The sequence below is a fragment of the Hippoglossus stenolepis genome, chromosome 1 (assembly GCF_022539355.2).
Source record: "Hippoglossus stenolepis isolate QCI-W04-F060 chromosome 1, HSTE1.2, whole genome shotgun sequence".
Taxonomy (NCBI): Eukaryota; Metazoa; Chordata; class Actinopteri; order Pleuronectiformes; family Pleuronectidae; genus Hippoglossus; species Hippoglossus stenolepis.
The window spans coordinates 3,220,693-3,237,333 of NC_061483.1; the positions used below are offsets into that span (position 1 = coordinate 3,220,693).

Below are 16,641 nucleotides of genomic sequence, written 5' to 3' on the forward strand. Positions count from 1 at the left end.
CTGAAGCCAGGATTTGAAGCTGCTGTCGTCACCACGAACTGTAACTAAAAACTGACGTAGACTCCGAGTCGAGAAAGTGAGAACTTCCTATAAACCGTTTACTCTTGAATAACCAGCAGAGGGCGACTCCACTGGTTGTTGCTAGAAGAAAATGTTTCTACTTCTCACTTCATAACGTCAGTAAACGTTTTCCTGAGGAGTTTCTGTCTCAGTCTCTAGTTTCAAGTCTTCTTCACTGCAGCTGAAGTTCATTTAGTAAATTATGATCCAATGTGGATACAATGTGATTGACAGCTGGTACCGTCCAATGGGTGCAGCTCGCAGGTGTAGGTGGGCGTGCAGTTACCTAGAGCCCCCCCCCCTGGCTCTGCCAAATATGGTTAAACCAAGATGGCGCTGGAAAGAAGACGTCTTCCACCTCTGGAGAGGTTTTCCTCTTGAGGCATAAATAAAGTTTCTCTTATCACATCGTATTGTTTCACATTGTATCATATCGTATAATATCAAATAAAAGCAATATCACAATTTGTTTCATTGTCCACAAATGACACAAACTTATTGGTGATTTAAGAAATACTGATGTTGTTCAATATCCCCTACTGCCCAAGATTTATTATCCAAGAACTGTATAATGTTGACTAGTCAATATAAAAAAACTTTTTTTCTTGGTGTCATTTTAAAACTAATCTATAATTAATGTGAATCACAGTCTAAATACTTTTTTAAAACGAGCCTGTAACTGTATGTACTCGTCCTCGTTAAAAAAACAAAGGACGTGACCTCTGTGTCCTCGGCCGTGTGCCGTGTTCCTGTAATCACCAACTGTGCAGATCTACTGACCCTTTCTATCTGTTGGCCCTTTGTTTCATGCTCCCCAGCTGCTTCCAGCAACGACCACCACCACCAGCACGTACCTGCCCAGGACCGAGGGGGAGTAGAGCACGTCACTGTGGAGTTTGTCTCCTTTGTGAGGCCGTAACACGTCACGTGTTGTGGTTTCCTCTCTCACACGCCTCAGTGTTCATGTGTCTGAGATCAGTGATTAGTGCAGTTACTGACAAACACAGAACAAACTGTGAAACACACAAAGAGTCGGTGCAGATGCCGGCGCACAGATTGTCCCACAACAAGTCTTCATTCACTCGAACCACTCGACTGTGCCGAGAGACAAATGATGAAAAGCAGCACGAGGGCGTCGGACCATCAGAGGACGATCGGAAACAGAAGCGTTGAAGAACGGGAGATTTCTCTGGTTTCACTCTTTTCCCCGAGATTATTTTTAGTGGCTTGTTTGTTTTAATCGCAGCAATGATGTGCTGCGTTTTTTTCATTTGGCCCCAAATCGTCTGAGGTCTAAGTGAAAAAGTTAAAATTCATTTAAATGTGATTACCTGCATGTTCCCCTGACAGGTTTGTGCAGCTCCTGTTTGCTGAACCTGAAACTGCTCCGCCTCTAAAGTAAATATCACATGTGTGACTCCGGCTTCTTAATAATAAACGTTAAACATGTCGTGAAGGCAGACAAAACATCAGCCGTTCAAAACTCTACTGTTCCCTCTGTGAGAAGAAGGAAGCGGATGATTTCTAGTTTGTCGAGGGGGAAAAAAAGAGCAAAATAGGAGTTAATAGGCAGCTCCTCAGCAAACACTGGGAGTCATTATGAATGGGAGGCAATCATACAGATCAAATATACAGACGGGGGGAATGGAGCTGGAATTAGGAGGCAAAGAGAGAGAGGGGAAATACAAATTGAAGAGGAGGGTAAATATAATAATGTGCTCCTCGTGTAATCATTCCTTTAAACGCAGATACCGAAGAGGAGCGTTGACGGACGGACGCCCTCGTGGACAGAGGAGACGCAGGACGGGAACTGGTCTAAAGTTACAGAACTTCAGGAGTCATCACCGCTGCAGTTTTTTTTTATTTTTTCCACGACTCTTTGTTTTGCCCGCAGACCCCCGGGTCCGAGCTGCACCAATGTTCTGGCAATGTGACTGATTGATCCAGTAGATGAACAGTAAAGATTAAGAGGATGACAAATAAGCGTGCTGCTTACACAGCGCTTGGGGCTAATCCTGCCCCTCCACCCCCTGGACTCCCTTTTGAGGAGCTGCCACCGAGGAGCACCCACAGACAGCGACCGACCCCGGCGGCCAGAGGGAAGACACGCAACCTGTTGACGTGCAACAAGTGTCAGCCCTGAGCTCATGGCAGGACCCCGGCCCATCTGCATCCCCACAGCAGAGCCTGCAGCACAGTAGAGCCCCAACCTGCCATCTGTCCACTGGGGACCGAAACCTGCGGACACACAACTTTTTGTGCGTCTGTCAAAAAGGGAACTTGAACTTTTGGTCCCGCACGTTGCATCTCAACAAGAGGACGCACAGAGTTTTTCTCATCTCCGGTCGCCGTCGGTTCGAGGAGACCTTTTCCCGAGAGAGATGATGGAGGATCACCTGTCGAAGATCCCCATGATGCCGTCCTCTTCTCCCTCCGAGTCGTCGGCCAGCGGCGGGAGCGACGACAGCAGAGGAGGTAAGAGCTCCACATGTCCACAAGTCCACACGTCCACAAGTCCACACGTCCACACGTCCACACGTCCACACGTCCACACGTCCACACGTCCACGCACAGTGACAGGTGACGCCTCAAAGATGGGACGAGAGCCTGACCTCGGGAAAACCATGCAAGAGAAAAATGACTTATGAAGCTTTTTATGTCCAATGTCTTAATTTCTTCTGTTTTGATATTAGATCACAAAATGGTTTTAGGCTTTAATATTTAACTCAAATATGAAAATTATGATAAATATGCACATGAATCCACTTTTTTATCAAGTTAAATCTAATCATAGCATCAAGCACACACAACTACATTCCTTAAATATAAATATGCTTAATTAAAAGCAGAAAAATGTCAAAATGAACATTTGTCATGTAACTGTGAGCAGTTTATCTTTAATTAATGGGTTTATGTGGATTAATTTCAGGATCCGTGCATCGTTTGTTTTAGTTGTTAATCCGCCTCCAGCCATTTTTTTTGTTTTAAATTCATAATCACGCAACAAATGGGGATTTTCCAGACCTAAGCTGCTGCTGCAATATGGACCTGTGTGCTGTTGTCAGGCTGCTGAGCCTCATGCACACTGAGCTGCCGGTGCAGATGGCAGGCACACGTATGAAACAATACCAGGCACTAACCGCCCGGCCCTGTGTCCCTGTGTTTGACTCGCAGCCAAGAGTCCGGCCCCGGGAAAAGCCCTGAGCCCGGCCCTGGTCTGCAGAGTGTGCGGCGACACCAGCAGCGGGAAACACTACGGCATCTACGCCTGCAACGGCTGCAGCGGCTTCTTCAAGCGCAGCGTGAGGAGGAGGCTCATCTACAGGCAAGAGACAAACTGTCCTGCCGGGACGACCATGTTTGCTGGTGCATTATGGGAAATTATTGGAAGAAAAGAGACAAAATGCTGTTTTTTTTATCCAACAAATAGTCTCGGCCATTAACTTCAGCATGAGTTGTGTCTTTAAACTTTCATTTAAAGACACAACTCATGCTCCAAATGTGAACAAAATTCAAATTGAAGCAAAGAAGAACTCTGCTGTCGTTTCATAAAACACAGATTTTATTTGAGTTTGAGTTTAAATCATGTTTATTTTATATATTACAGTAAATATAATGATATATATTAACGTATGTGTGAAATCTTTATGGTCAAAAATCACAAATTGATTCTTCAACAACACATTTTGTAATATTGAAATCAAAGCATAGGTTACTTATACATTTTCAATAATTTGTCAATACGCCTGTACGTGTCCAATATTCATAAATATTCATTGACGTTTACCTTCCTATACCTGAATTTTCCATGTAGCTTTCTCATAGACACTAAACAGGTGTAAATTACATAGTTTTTAATCTAAATGTGCATTTTCCAATATTAAATATGTGTAAATCCACGTTGTCCTCAGCCTTTAACACCGAGTTGTGTGTGTGAACAGGTGCCAGGCCGGCACAGGCATGTGTGCAGTGGACAAAGCTCATCGTAACCAGTGCCAGGCCTGCCGGCTGAAGAAGTGCCTGCAGGCCGGCATGAACAAAGACGGTGAGTGTGTGGAAATGTTCTCCGTGATGAGCTGAAGCTGGAACCACGGAGTCTCAGTGTCAGAGATATAAACGTGTGAGAGGTCAGAGTCTGAACAGCTGCTCTTCTCTTCTCAGCCGTGCAGAACGAGCGTCAGCCCCGCAGCACAGCTCAGGTCCGCCTGGACTCCATCGACGTGGACCCCGACAAGGAGCACCTGGCCACCACACGGGAGCCCACCTCCTCGTCCTCGTCCTCGTCCTCCTCTTCCTCCTCCTCCAGTGTCATCACGTGGCCCCACATCACCTCCTCCATGTCCATCACCTCCTCCGTGGCCCCCCAGCGCTGCATCAGTCCCCAGAACAACCACCGCTTCATGGCCAGCCTCATGACGGCTGAAACCTGCGCCAAGCTGGAGCCCGAGGACGGTGAGGGGGGTTTGTTACCTGACACCGAGGCTGGAAGCTCCACTCAGACCAGATTAAACTCAAAAACAAATGCTGTAGATTCAACGTGCAACTTCATCAAGCCTGGATTTGATGTTGACACGTTCGAGGCCGCAGCACTTAGAGGATATTCAGTCAGCGTCATTTGAAATTGGCTGGAAACAAATTTGAAAATTAAAAGACAAACGGTACGAAACTGCAGGTGGCTCAAGAAGAATCTGTTCCTCTGATCAAACCCAGAACCAAGACCAGATCCTCTGGACCCTGAATTCTTTACATCTGACCTGACTGAACTCTGGTTTTAACAAGTTTGAGACGAATCAGAGACCAGAATCTGTTGGTTTTAGTATTTTGTAAAAGTATTTTTATGCCTTTTTTTTTACAGTTATTAGCAGAAAGATGACTTGAAATTATTAGGAAACAAATATCCCTGTTAGGATTTCAACTGGGTGCGATGAGGTGCACTTCAAAGTCAAGTTTACTTTATATTTGTAATTTTTTCATGCTTCATTATTTGTTTTATACTTTTCCTTTACATTTCTAATTTCTTAGGGTTTCCTATCATTTATTAAAACTGTGAATCCAATCTGAACTTCATCAAACCTGAACCCGAAACACAATAAAACTGCGTGGAGCTGGGTTGGGCCTATTAACTAATTCATTTCAACCTCCAGCCTTGTTTCTGAACTCGTCTTTTTTCCGTTTCAGTTGACGAAAACATCGACGTAACCAGCAACGAGCCGGAGAGAGCGTCCTCCGAGTATCACATGGCCCTGTATCCATCCAGCTCTGAAAACGTGTACGAGACCTCGGCCAGGCTTCTCTTCATGTCGGTGAAATGGGCCAAAAACCTGCCGGTGTTTTCCAACCTGCCCTTCAGAGACCAGGTAGAGAGACAGAAACTTTCTCGTGTCTCATTTTCACTTGTTCTCTGCTCACAGTCGTTACAGCAACTATTTCAGTGGATCCCTTCTCATGCGTGTCAGGGTTGTCACAAGAAAATTATATCCTCAATAGTGGTGGTTTGGAGAAGCTGTAAAATAAGTTTAAAGGTAAAAGATTGTTCAATATTAATTTTCTGGGCAATCAAGTCTCCTTCTTGTCTTAAAAACAATTGAAATTTAAATTAAAAAACTTTAAAAACGTCTGAACAAGTCACACAAAGTTGCAGGAAAAGAAAAAGGTGAAGGGAAGTTCTTAAAAAAATAAAGAAGTAAGTAAGAAAGAAGATTATGATCTCAATTCTGTCTGTAAAAAAGTTTGATTCAATACGTTATAGTTTGCACAATAAAAACAATGATCTTAATTACAATCTGCAAAGTCAGAGATGTGGGTTTTTCTGGCATGTCAGCTCCTGAAAAGTCTTCATCTCCTCCTCCTCCTCCTCCTCCTCCTCCTCCTCCAGGTGATCCTGCTGGAGGAGGCGTGGAGCGAGCTCTTCCTGCTCTGTGCCATCCAGTGGTCGCTGCCTCTGGACAGCTGCCCGCTGCTCTCCCTGCCCGACCTCTGCCCCGGCATGCAGGGGAAAACCAGCTACACCAGCCTGGACCTGCGCCTCCTGCAGGAGGTCTTCAGCCGCTTCAAGGCCCTCGCCGTGGACCCCACGGAGTTTGCCTGCCTCAAGGCCATCGTGCTCTTCAAGCCAGGTGAGGAACTTGTACTGCAAACAGGACACACAACCAAATCCTCCATTCATGGTCAGCAGATCAGTAACTTATCAATACCACTGATTACCATCATATTTGATCTGAGTATCAGGATTCTGACAAAGATGATTTCTGAAGAATTGACCGTTCCACCCACACACCAGAGACTCTGTCATGTGCAGTAATACTTGAATATCCATTCATTCAAATTAAAAAGGTGCAAATGAGTAAAGATAAATGAGTATATACTGTAGATATGTATTTTTATATATATATATATACTCATATTACTCATTTGCACCTTTATTTTTGTTTTTATCCTTGTTTAGTTTGAGATTCTATTGTTTCATTGTTTTTATTTCATATTTATTTGCTGCTTCTGCTTAGTTTTAGTGTTTCTATTTCATTGCTGCTCACTGGCACCTCACTCTAGTTTCATTCACTCTCATCTACCTCATTCTGAATCTATTTTCACTTCAATTCCTGTTTTAACAAAAGCGAAATATGTCCTGAAATGTATTATATTTTATGTTATACTATATTCCTCTCGCAGGAACGAGCTCCCACAGCCCAATTTACACTTACAACATGTACAATCCAGTTGTCAGTATGAAGAAGTTTCAGGATCTGACTCATGTCTGTGTTTTTTCTTTCCGCAGAGACTCGAGGTTTGAAGGATCCGGAGCAGGTGGAGAATCTGCAGGATCAGTCTCAGGTGATGCTGGGACAACACATCCGCTCCCACTACCCCAGTCAACCAGCCAGGTAACGTCCGGCCTCGTCACACCGCTGCCTCCGTGGGTCAGTTCAAACAAGTCGCCTCTAAATACTCAATAAGAGTATATTGATAATCAAATCTTCAATTTGAGATCAACACATTTTTAAGGTGAATAATCTTAAAGTTTCACACAAACTGTGTCATCGAATAATACAGTTACGTCAATAAAGCACTTAAAGGGGAATATACAGGTTTTACAGTCATACCCTGTTCACGGCCACCAGAGGGAGCCCACTACATGATAATTACATTATATACATGTGTGCAAAACCCTTTTCATTTTCTGTATCATCAACTTATTTATCAAAGCAAATCCTGTATTTCGTCTTTAAACCTAGAGTCTCTTAATGTTTGGAGTTCATAGTTTAGGATTTGTGTCACAACAACAAAATAAAACAGCTTAATTTTAATTGATTTTCTTTTTCTTTCACGTCAGCGTAGCTTCGTTCTGTTGTTTCACTCAACATTATGTATTTAATGAGGATTAAAGAACTGAAAAAACAAAATGGACACGAGACGGATTAGACTTTACTGCACCCGAGCTGAGTGGAGACGTGAAAATAAACAGTTCCATGGTCCCACATGTGAAAAATTATAAATCTTCAATCAAAAAATATTGTCCCAAGCTATTTTTAGCACCGGCATCTTTTGTATTCTTATAATAGAAACTGAACTTGAACTGTTCCTGAATAGAATAGAATAGAAAACCTTTATTTCCATTGTACAAGAGAAACGCAGCACTACAGATTTAGACATTTATAAATATACAAATTTAAATGTCAGACAAAAAGACGCAATCCATTAAATGTGAGTGTGTTGTGTGTGTTCAGGTTCGGGAAGCTGCTCCTCCTCCTCCCCTCCCTGCGCTTCGTGAACTCAGAGCGAATCGAGCTGCTGTTCTTCCACAGGACCATCGGAAACACTCCCATGGAGAAACTGCTGTGTGACATGTTCAAGAACTGAAACCCCCTCGTCCGCAGACACGTGCCGGCGTCACATCTGCGGGTTGGAAGCGGTGATATTTGTATTTCTGTAAACATATCAGAGAGTCTGCTGTTATTCTCCTCTTTTCCCCCCAAAGGCCACTTTATTATTTGTTGTTTCCACATCGGGCGATTCTGAAATGCAATTCACTTCTCATCATGCTCGCTGTCTGTATCATACTTAGATCTGTGACTTACTCTAGTGTTTCTTCATTTCTGGGTCTTTTTGTTTGCCTCGTGGTAGACGGACGGATGATCCCTGCTGTCGTCGAGCTTCTGTTCATGTTGTCATGTCTTGATAAAGTCAATGATAAACTCAAACAGCCCCTACAGGATTTAAATGAGTAAATAGAAATGAAAATAATTGGATTCAGTGTATATCAGCTACAGATACGGGAGACAAACCAAACAGCGCCCCCCTCTGCATGTTTTACACACGTGCAAACACACACAAACTTTATCCCTACACATTAAATTGAGATAATTCCCTTCAAGTCCCTTCGATGCACGTCACAGGTTTGTTTCCGGTTGATCGGTTGTATTGTTCTGGGACGATAAAGACTCAGTTTGCTTTGTTTCCAATTACTGTTTGGGACGATGTGGAGTAAACGGCCTGTTAAACTGTTTCCTTGGACGCAATTTAAATAAATAAACAAACAGAGTCTGTGTAGTCGTCTTGTTAAGAGACGGATTGTTACAGTGGAGGAAGACGATGTTGTTCTTGTTGTCACAGACATGAAGCGTTTTCATAAACCGTCCTACGTTAAATTCACAATTACACATCTGAAGTTTTTAATAATTACCGAGCAGGAAAACTGCTTTAGTTTCAGCAGCAACGTGTAAAATGATCATGTGAAACTGTTTTGCTGCTCAAAAGGATCTTTTCTGTTTCGCATCACGAGTAAATCATCTTCTTATTTGACGAGTAATAAATTCTGACCTCAAGTTTTTCTTTTTGAACTTAATTTTATCTCGTGGAATAAACAGACTTTTTAAAGAGCGATGCTGCTTCTCAGGAGCGAAACTCCAAAAAAGCCAATCGTCCAGTTGATGATAAACTGAGCTCAGTGACGTCTGAGAGAAAAGGGCAGAAAACTCCAAATAAAGTGTTTCTCCCTTTAAAACGAGATCTGAAGCAGAACTCTGCGGTTGAAGTCTTGTGTCGGTGCGACTCAACCAAATGTCAGCTGGACAGGAGACGTCACTCAGCGTTTAAGTTCTGAGGGAAACCATCAGAGGAGCAGACTTCAAGCATTTCTGCCGCTGCAGCTCAAACTGCAAGAGGACATCAGGGGCTGCGATTGAAGCGCAGCCGTCGTTGTAAAATCGAGCTTTTTAATTTGGGAGCCAGGAATAGAATTCAGCCCATCTGCCTTTAAATATCTTTTATTATGAAATAGCGGCAGCTGAGCGTCGTGGATCCCGTGTGAGGCCTTCGAACGCCCTCGTGGTCAAATGGTCGTCCATCATATGAGCGAGCTCACGCGTCCAGATTAACTGTGAAGGAGGCAAACGTCTGATTCTGCTTTCAGCTGTGAGTCTAGAGGCTGATATGTGGGCTGAAGTATTCTTTATGACGCACAGCAGGATCCCTGGAACATCGGGAGTCCAGCTCCACGCTCCAGTCTGGTCAAGTTGCAGATCTGTGTCGGTCTTCGTGACCAGTTACTGCTCCAAACAGGTTCTGTCCTCACGTGTCAAATGTCCAACATTCTCCTTTTGTCCCTTTTCTCTAATCTGTGTTCGCACAAAGGTTCCCCCTGTTTCCACCGGGGATTTTCATCTGATTATGAGATTAGTCTTTTGAGTAACAGGCGGCGGAAGGTTGACGGCGCGCTGCAGCGCAGAGAGGGACGTTATTCAACAAGAAACCACACAGAGCTTTGATCTCAACGTGAACACAACACGTATTACTGTTCAAATGAGGAAAGATGCCTCACTTCATCACCAACGACCTTTAGATCACAGAAAGAAACACATGGGGAAATACAGCAGAAGTGAACGAGGATCTAAAGAAGATAATTCAGTTGATTTCGAGAATCCAAAGGTGGAAAACACCAATTTGTTCTTTCATTCTCCAAATAGAAACAAGAGCACAATGAGGAAATGTCTGAAAATACATTTTTTAGGATTAATTAGTCTAATCAAGTCTGATTTATTACAACATGAGTTTCAATCCAAGGACGACAACACAGGTATGAAATGTAAAAATTGAAGTGTTGGAAATAGAATTTGAAGAAAAGATAAATACAATAAATGACATAGAAGATTAAGTTAAAACGTCTAAACCAACAAGTCACAGGGTCACAGGTGCAACAGACTTTATTATCTGCAGAAAACGTATAAAATATAATAAATCCATCTGCTGGTTTGTACTTATTCTCTATTACAACCCTTTCCACTGAGTGTTATCTGATCGGTTCCTCGGTGCAGTTTGGAGAACGTGACGGTTCCTCTGTGGATTCTGTGTTTCCTGTCTCCTCATGTGATCGCAGACCGACTCCATGATGCTGAGATCAAACAGATATTACTCCTATATGTCCTTATGTTTTTTTATTGCATGTTTACTTATTTACTACTTTACTACATACTTCTATCTTACTTTCCCGTTTGCTGCTGCGACACGACACATTTCCAAACGGCCGAATACGTGATGATCTCCTCTTCTTGTCTCTGGAGACGGATCTTTGTGCCTCTGGGTTTCGTTCTTGCACGATGGATGAGAATCCAAACATTGAAACTCTTTCCCAGTTCGCACATTCACATCCGATCTGCCGGAAAGTTCACTTTTGCATTTGTGTTCGTCATTAACAGGGAAAACTTCCCCCGACTTGATTCATACACGACTGCAATCAATGAAATGAGAATCGTATCTAGAACTAATGATACTTTAGAAAGTTGTTTCTTCCTCCACTTCTCCTCTGTAATGCTGACCCCTCCTCTCTGAGCTGAAGGTAATCTGCTGTGTTCGGTCGTTTCTTAGTCCAACTGGAATGTGACGAGGCGTTCGGTCCAAACTGCCCCCGACACGCTGAGGTGACCTGAGCAGGAGGAGGATCTCTCTGCTGCTTTCTGTCTCCGTCCTGCTTCACCTGTTGACCTCCAGTGAGCCGCCGCCATGAATCACAGCAAAGTGGAGTTGGAGCCTTTTGAATATTCCTACTACGACTATTCGGACTGGTACTCGAACAACGCGGAGCCCACCAAGCCGCCCATAGAGTGAGTATCAGACCCAACTGCAAATAAACTCAGGTTGTTATTGATGTAATAGTTAAAGATGTGATTGAACTTGTTAATGTGTTTGGTTAATTTGTCATCTATAAATCCCATTTTGTTATTTATTGAACCTTTCCGTGGAGAAATGTTGATTTCATCCATAAAGCACAATTATAATAATGGACAAATAACTTTAAATAACCCTCTTTATGTTTTTAACTGCTACGACATTTAGCATTCAACTCAAAACACAAGTATAAGTGAATACTTACAGAGGAGATGTTGGATTTTATAACCACATTTATCTTTTTTTATCTATCTTTCACTCACATTTGCATTTTTGCATGTTAGTTTCTTGTATATATATTTTTACATATATGCCAGAGTTGGTTTGTTTCAATGTAATTTCTGTTTTTGCCACAGAGTTATTTTACCATGTGACCCCACAGCCGACGAAACGCTCTTCCACGTATGCATGTTGTCGATATCTGTAAGTATGTTTTGATTAGAATCATAAAAATGTAACGTAAAGGAAAAACCTCTTTTGAGACGCTGTTCTGTCCTCGAGAAAATAAAAGTTGTTTGTGCAAAAGCCCCAAAATGTCCCACGTGGACATACGGCTTATTAACGGGAGGAGGTCAGGTGACAGTGTCCATGAGTCAATATCACACTTTACCTAAGAAAAGGAGTTTTTTATCCTTTAAATCATGAACTGAACAAACTAACCCTGAGAAAAGTTTCATTTAACTTTAATACATCATCTCTGAAACTATTAAACTTTTCTTTAACTGAACCCTAAACATTCCTGAACCCCAGCGTGGACAATCTACATTATGAGTTTTACATATTTAGAAAATATACTCTACCAGTTTGTTGTAAAAGTCCACTACAGGGATTAATCATCAGAAACCTGAAAACAATGATGGTTTCGTTAGAACGAGCAGTTTATAACCACAAGACTCCACAAAGGACGAACACAACACTGGCTCATTGTCCCAGTCAGGTGCAATATCCAACTTCACCCCTAGATGTCACTAAATCCAATACCCTGAACCTTTAATTTAGTAAAACATAAATCTCCACTTTGTGTTATAACCAGGCAAACTTTTGTGATAGAGCGGATTTATTGATAAATCTCTATACTGTCTAAATCCAACTTAACTGGACAGAGTGATTTTTTTTCGGAAGTTTTTTCCTCGTCCCTTAAATCCTTCGCCGACTTCTCCACGAACCTCTCATCTGCTGCTTTGACCTCGAACAGACGACAGATTTAACGATGTTTACTGTCGCTTTGTCTTCGCCGCTTCGCAAGTGAGGGGCCACGTTAACATCGGAGGCCCCTCTTGTTCTACGCTGGATAAGATAACAGATAATAAACTGTGACAGCCGGGTCGCTGCAGCTGATCAGAAATAACAAGAGGAGGAACGTTCCCTGCAGAATGAGATTCTTTACATGAGCGGCCGTGGAGAAGATAATACAGGAATTCAGTTTATCATTCACCTAATTGCAATCCATTCACTGCACATAGTTTTCTTGTTTTTATGTATTTATTCTATTCTATTCCTTACACTTAAGTATTGCATGTTACTTATTATATCTCACTGATGCCCACTTTATGACTCTTGCTGCTGTAATATTGCAAATTTCCACATTGTGGAACTAATAAAGGATTATCTTATTTTATCTTAATTTGAATTTTCGTGTTAATTCATTTAATTTTTCACACCATGTCAGAACTTATACATATGAAGAAACATTTTATTTTTTGGCCACCTTAAAAAGGTTTGAGTTTTAAAATCTGTCCATGTTAGGATGTGATCAAAAGTCTTTAAACATGTCGGCTCGGCGCTGAGAGGAAGACTGTGATGAAGGTTTAATCTGAAGGTCCGAACCTTTCCCCTGCAGCTGGTGGTCATGCTGATCCTGGCGGTTCTCACCAGGAAAAACAAATTCTGCCAAGGATTCACCAGAGGATCCTCCAGCATCTTCAGGTGAGTTTGACCGATGGGACTTTTCTCTTCTCTTGAATATGATTTAAAAATGCAGAATAAATGAGTCTAAACGTTTGCTCTCACAGTCCAAACAACTTCCTGGACCAGACTCAGGAGAAAGGCCTGGTCATGGCCGTGTTCGGGCTGGTGTTCAGCAAACTGGCCGTGCTGGTGATCGCTCCGGACCCGCTGCCTTTCTGCAAAGACACTCCAGAGGACATTAAAGGTGGACATTCGTGTGTTCAGGTTATCCTCAGTGGGATGAAAGGACCAGAATTACCTTTATGATTACATCTGTGCTTCTGAAAACACAGTCAACGTCTTTTTTAACTAATAGCAATGAGCTTAATTGTGTAAAATCTCAGAATGTGCAATCCTGTAAAATGTTATTGGTCTAATCGGCCTTAAAGATCTTTACATTTATTATATCAACAGAAATTGCAACTGGAACTGAATTTAATCAAAACAGAGGTAATATGAATAGTACACTCAAAGCTCATGAATGTAGAGAGGCATGAAATTAAGTGATTTAATAAAAATGGAGCATATCAATGAATGCAAAACAACAGAAATCCATTTGTTAACTAAAAGGAAAAAGAAAAATCATACGTCCACCAAGGCAATTAAAAAAAGGGGAAAAACAATTCCTGGATCCTTAATTGAATCCACTTCAAAAGTGAATTGAATCTCCTCGGGCTCACAGTAAGTTTCTGTGTAATGACTCAGTGATGTTTTGTCCGTGAACTGAAACTCTCCCCCCCGTCACCCTGTGTTTTCTCAGAGTACATGAAGATCATCTCCATCTTCTACTACCCGGTCCTGTATTACCCTCTGTTGGTCTGCGGCACTCTGCAGCGTCGAACCGGCTACGTGTTCGGGGCGCTCCTCTCCTTCGGCCACTTCGGGGTCCTGGTGTGGCAGAAGTTCGACTGTCCCAAGACGCCAGAGGCAACAACTTTATTCATTTCAAAACTCTGAAAGAGATTTGTGGCTGAGCTGGTTTCTTTTAAAAAAGCTTTCTCTCCTCAGATCTATAAGTACTACGCTCTGCTCGCCACTCTCCCTCAGCTGGCCTGCCTCGCCTACATGTGCGTCCAGTTTCTGCTGCTGTTTGTCAAAGGACCAAAGACGGATGAGGTGAGAGTGAAGAACGTTAACATTTTTTCATTGTTGAAACACAGATGTGAAAATGTCCGTCTCTGGCGCAGGTGGAGTAAGAAACATGAATTCCAACTATGTGAAGCACAACCGTGATTACTGTAAGCAGCTTGTTCAGCAGAGAGGGTTTAACTCGGCGTACGTGAGCAGATTATGACAGAGGAGGTGATATTTTCATACTTTCAGCTGTGCAGCCGGTTTAATCCTCACACAGTTTGGTCAGTGGTTTTGAAAAGAAACGTGTGGTGAGATTAAACAAACAGGAAAACCAGCTCTTTAACATCTTTCTGTCGCTTTTTCTTGTGTTTTATTCAAACGCTGTAGCTGATCCGAAGGAGAAAGACGGTTTTCTCTCCATCTCATCTTCTAAATCAACATCAATTAAAGGTTGTTCTCTGAATGCTTTAGTATAATAATTATATTTATATTAACAATAAGACGTCTTGTTTTGTTTTGTCAGGACCTGGACAGCAGCTACTACACCAACTATGTGAAACAGCTTCTGAAGACAAAGTCCTCCGCTGTCAGGTGTGAATCTATGTTATATGTCATATTGTGATTATATAGTTAGTTATATATGAATAGTGTGATAGTATTTCACTGAGCCTTATAACCTGTAATGAAATGTAATGAAAATGAAATGACGACAACTAACACATTTGAAATAACAAGTGAAACTAATTTAGTAAACGACGGTTGAATTCTTCCATCAAGTGTCATAAACTGTAAATAAAGATGTGATTCCAGCGTCATTTATCGCCATGCGAGTTTGGCCCATGTCCCATCTGCTAACATGGAGGAGGCAGGGTTTTATGACCTATCCTGCAGCCGGCCAGCAGGGGGTGCTCAGGATGATTTGTTGCCTTCAAACGGAGGCAACGACAACGTGTACGCTGATAATAACGTGACTGTCTGCGTATAGAATCCAGCCGAAGCCTAAAGAGACAGCAGGGAAAGTAAAGTTGTCAACGCCAAGAGACAATGTCAGAGGGGAAAGACGGGAACGTCGGGAATTTCAACGTTTTCCTCGGACGTATCGTTAAAACTCTAGTATTGTATATTTGTCTGACACGATGCGTTCACTGTTTCCCTGCAGCTCCTCATCTGCAGACAAACCAACACTCGTCCAGAGAATACTGGAGGTTCCCAGGAGTTATATTTATACACCAGAAAAGGGTGAGTACCCTCTCACGAATATGATTATCACCTGTGAAAGAAGTGACAGAGTTTTCCCCGTGATTATGACATTTTGTCTTCCAGTGTTTCGTTTTCCGTTGAAATTGGCCGTATCGGTGTTCGTGGCCCTGGTGGCGATCTATCACGTGAGTCCCCTGCAGCTCATCACGCGACACGTGTTGCTCTTACAGCCGTTTATCTTTGTCATCACGTCACATCGTCTCGATCACTCTCCTCCCAGGCGGCGCTGTTGCTGGTCGTCCTGGTCGTCCCCACGCTCCACATCGTCCGTGCTGGTATCGATGAAAACATCGCGTTCCTGTTGCTGGGCTTCGGGATCGTCCTCTCCGACGACAGGATGGAGGTCGTCAGGATCGTGACTTTCTACACGTGGTTGCTGGAAGGTACGTGATGTGATGTCACCCTTTTGAACGAACCTTTGAGACTTTATCTTTGAGAAGAGTCGTAATAACTTGTTTTATTTTCAGTGTGTTACCTGTGTGCCATGACTCTGTCGTGTGTGGTCAGTCTGGTGATGCTCATGAGGTCTTTGGTTCTCCACAGGTACGTGACACAAAGTCTCTTTTTTAATGAAAATGTTCACATGAAAGTAAGTTTAATTAAAACATCAATATTTCTACATATTTCCCCTTAATTATTTAGTATGTCAAAGTTCGATGTCTCGTGTCTGGTTCAAGGCTTTTTGTTCTTCTTCTTCTTCTTCTTCTTCTTCTTCTTCTTCTTCTTCTTCTTCTTCTTCTTCTTCTTCTTCTTCTTCTTCTTCTTCTTCTCCTCCTCCTCCTCCTCCTTGCAGGTCCAACCTGGGGCCTGTACAAAGGAGACATCTACAGCATCTCTAACAGCCAGAAGAGCATCTGTCCATCCAAAGCCGGGGTCGTGTGCTGGATGGGTCTGACGGGATACCAGGCCGCGGTCGTCTGCCTCGGTGAGACTGAGAAACCATCTCCCACATTAACTTTAATTAACTCCACCTTCATCCTTTGATTACCTTTCGGAGGGAAGACTGAAAAACAGCAGCAATCATCCTGCAGATTGTCTCATTAAAGTGTTTCAGAAGAAGAGATGAGTTTTGAGTTGAGGATGAAAAACCCTGTCGTCTGTGTGGCTCTGACAGGAATGGCCGTGCAGACTGTCGTGTTT

General features: G+C 42.7%; 2 protein-coding genes across 2 annotated transcripts in view; both read left to right on the forward strand.

Annotated features, from left to right (window-relative positions):
• The first annotated feature begins 1,925 nt into the window (after positions 1–1,925).
• Positions 1,926–8,170, forward strand: LOC118105746 (photoreceptor-specific nuclear receptor). The gene is made up of 8 exons (XM_035153589.2): positions 1,926–2,535; positions 3,235–3,385; positions 4,002–4,105; positions 4,222–4,512; positions 5,239–5,417; positions 5,936–6,176; positions 6,836–6,941; positions 7,785–8,170. The coding sequence occupies exons 1-8, from the start codon at positions 2,442–2,444 to the stop codon at positions 7,915–7,917; spliced, it is 1,299 nt and encodes a 432-aa protein (XP_035009480.1). The 5' UTR covers positions 1,926–2,441; the 3' UTR covers positions 7,918–8,170.
• A 2,736-nt stretch (positions 8,171–10,906) lies between these two features.
• Positions 10,907–16,641, forward strand: part of LOC118110140 (receptor for retinol uptake stra6-like) — a 10,142-nt gene continuing 4,407 nt past the window's right edge. The window contains exons 1-13 of the mRNA XM_047338528.1: positions 10,907–11,156; positions 11,577–11,643; positions 13,061–13,146; positions 13,233–13,372; positions 13,928–14,094; positions 14,176–14,283; positions 14,765–14,832; positions 15,401–15,480; positions 15,565–15,626; positions 15,722–15,884; positions 15,969–16,058; positions 16,295–16,426; positions 16,616–16,641. The exon at positions 16,616–16,641 is cut by the window's right edge and continues 92 nt beyond it. Coding sequence (XP_047194484.1) covers positions 11,056–11,156; positions 11,577–11,643; positions 13,061–13,146; positions 13,233–13,372; positions 13,928–14,094; positions 14,176–14,283; positions 14,765–14,832; positions 15,401–15,480; positions 15,565–15,626; positions 15,722–15,884; positions 15,969–16,058; positions 16,295–16,426; positions 16,616–16,641 — 1,290 coding nt within the window. The 5' untranslated portion in view covers positions 10,907–11,055. The remainder of the gene's footprint in view (positions 11,157–11,576; positions 11,644–13,060; positions 13,147–13,232; positions 13,373–13,927; positions 14,095–14,175; positions 14,284–14,764; positions 14,833–15,400; positions 15,481–15,564; positions 15,627–15,721; positions 15,885–15,968; positions 16,059–16,294; positions 16,427–16,615) is intronic.

Bases quoted from the DNA above. Each gene is read 5' to 3' on its own strand.
- LOC118105746 (XM_035153589.2), top strand. From the start codon at position 2,442: ATGATGGAGGATCACCTGTCGAAGATCCCCATGATGCCGTCCTCTTCT. The intron at 4,106-4,221 runs GTGAGTGTGTGG...TTCTCTTCTCAG, and splicing joins GGCCGGCATGAACAAAGACG to CCGTGCAGAACGAGCGTCAG. The intron at 4,513-5,238 runs GTGAGGGGGGTT...TTTCCGTTTCAG, and splicing joins CAAGCTGGAGCCCGAGGACG to TTGACGAAAACATCGACGTA.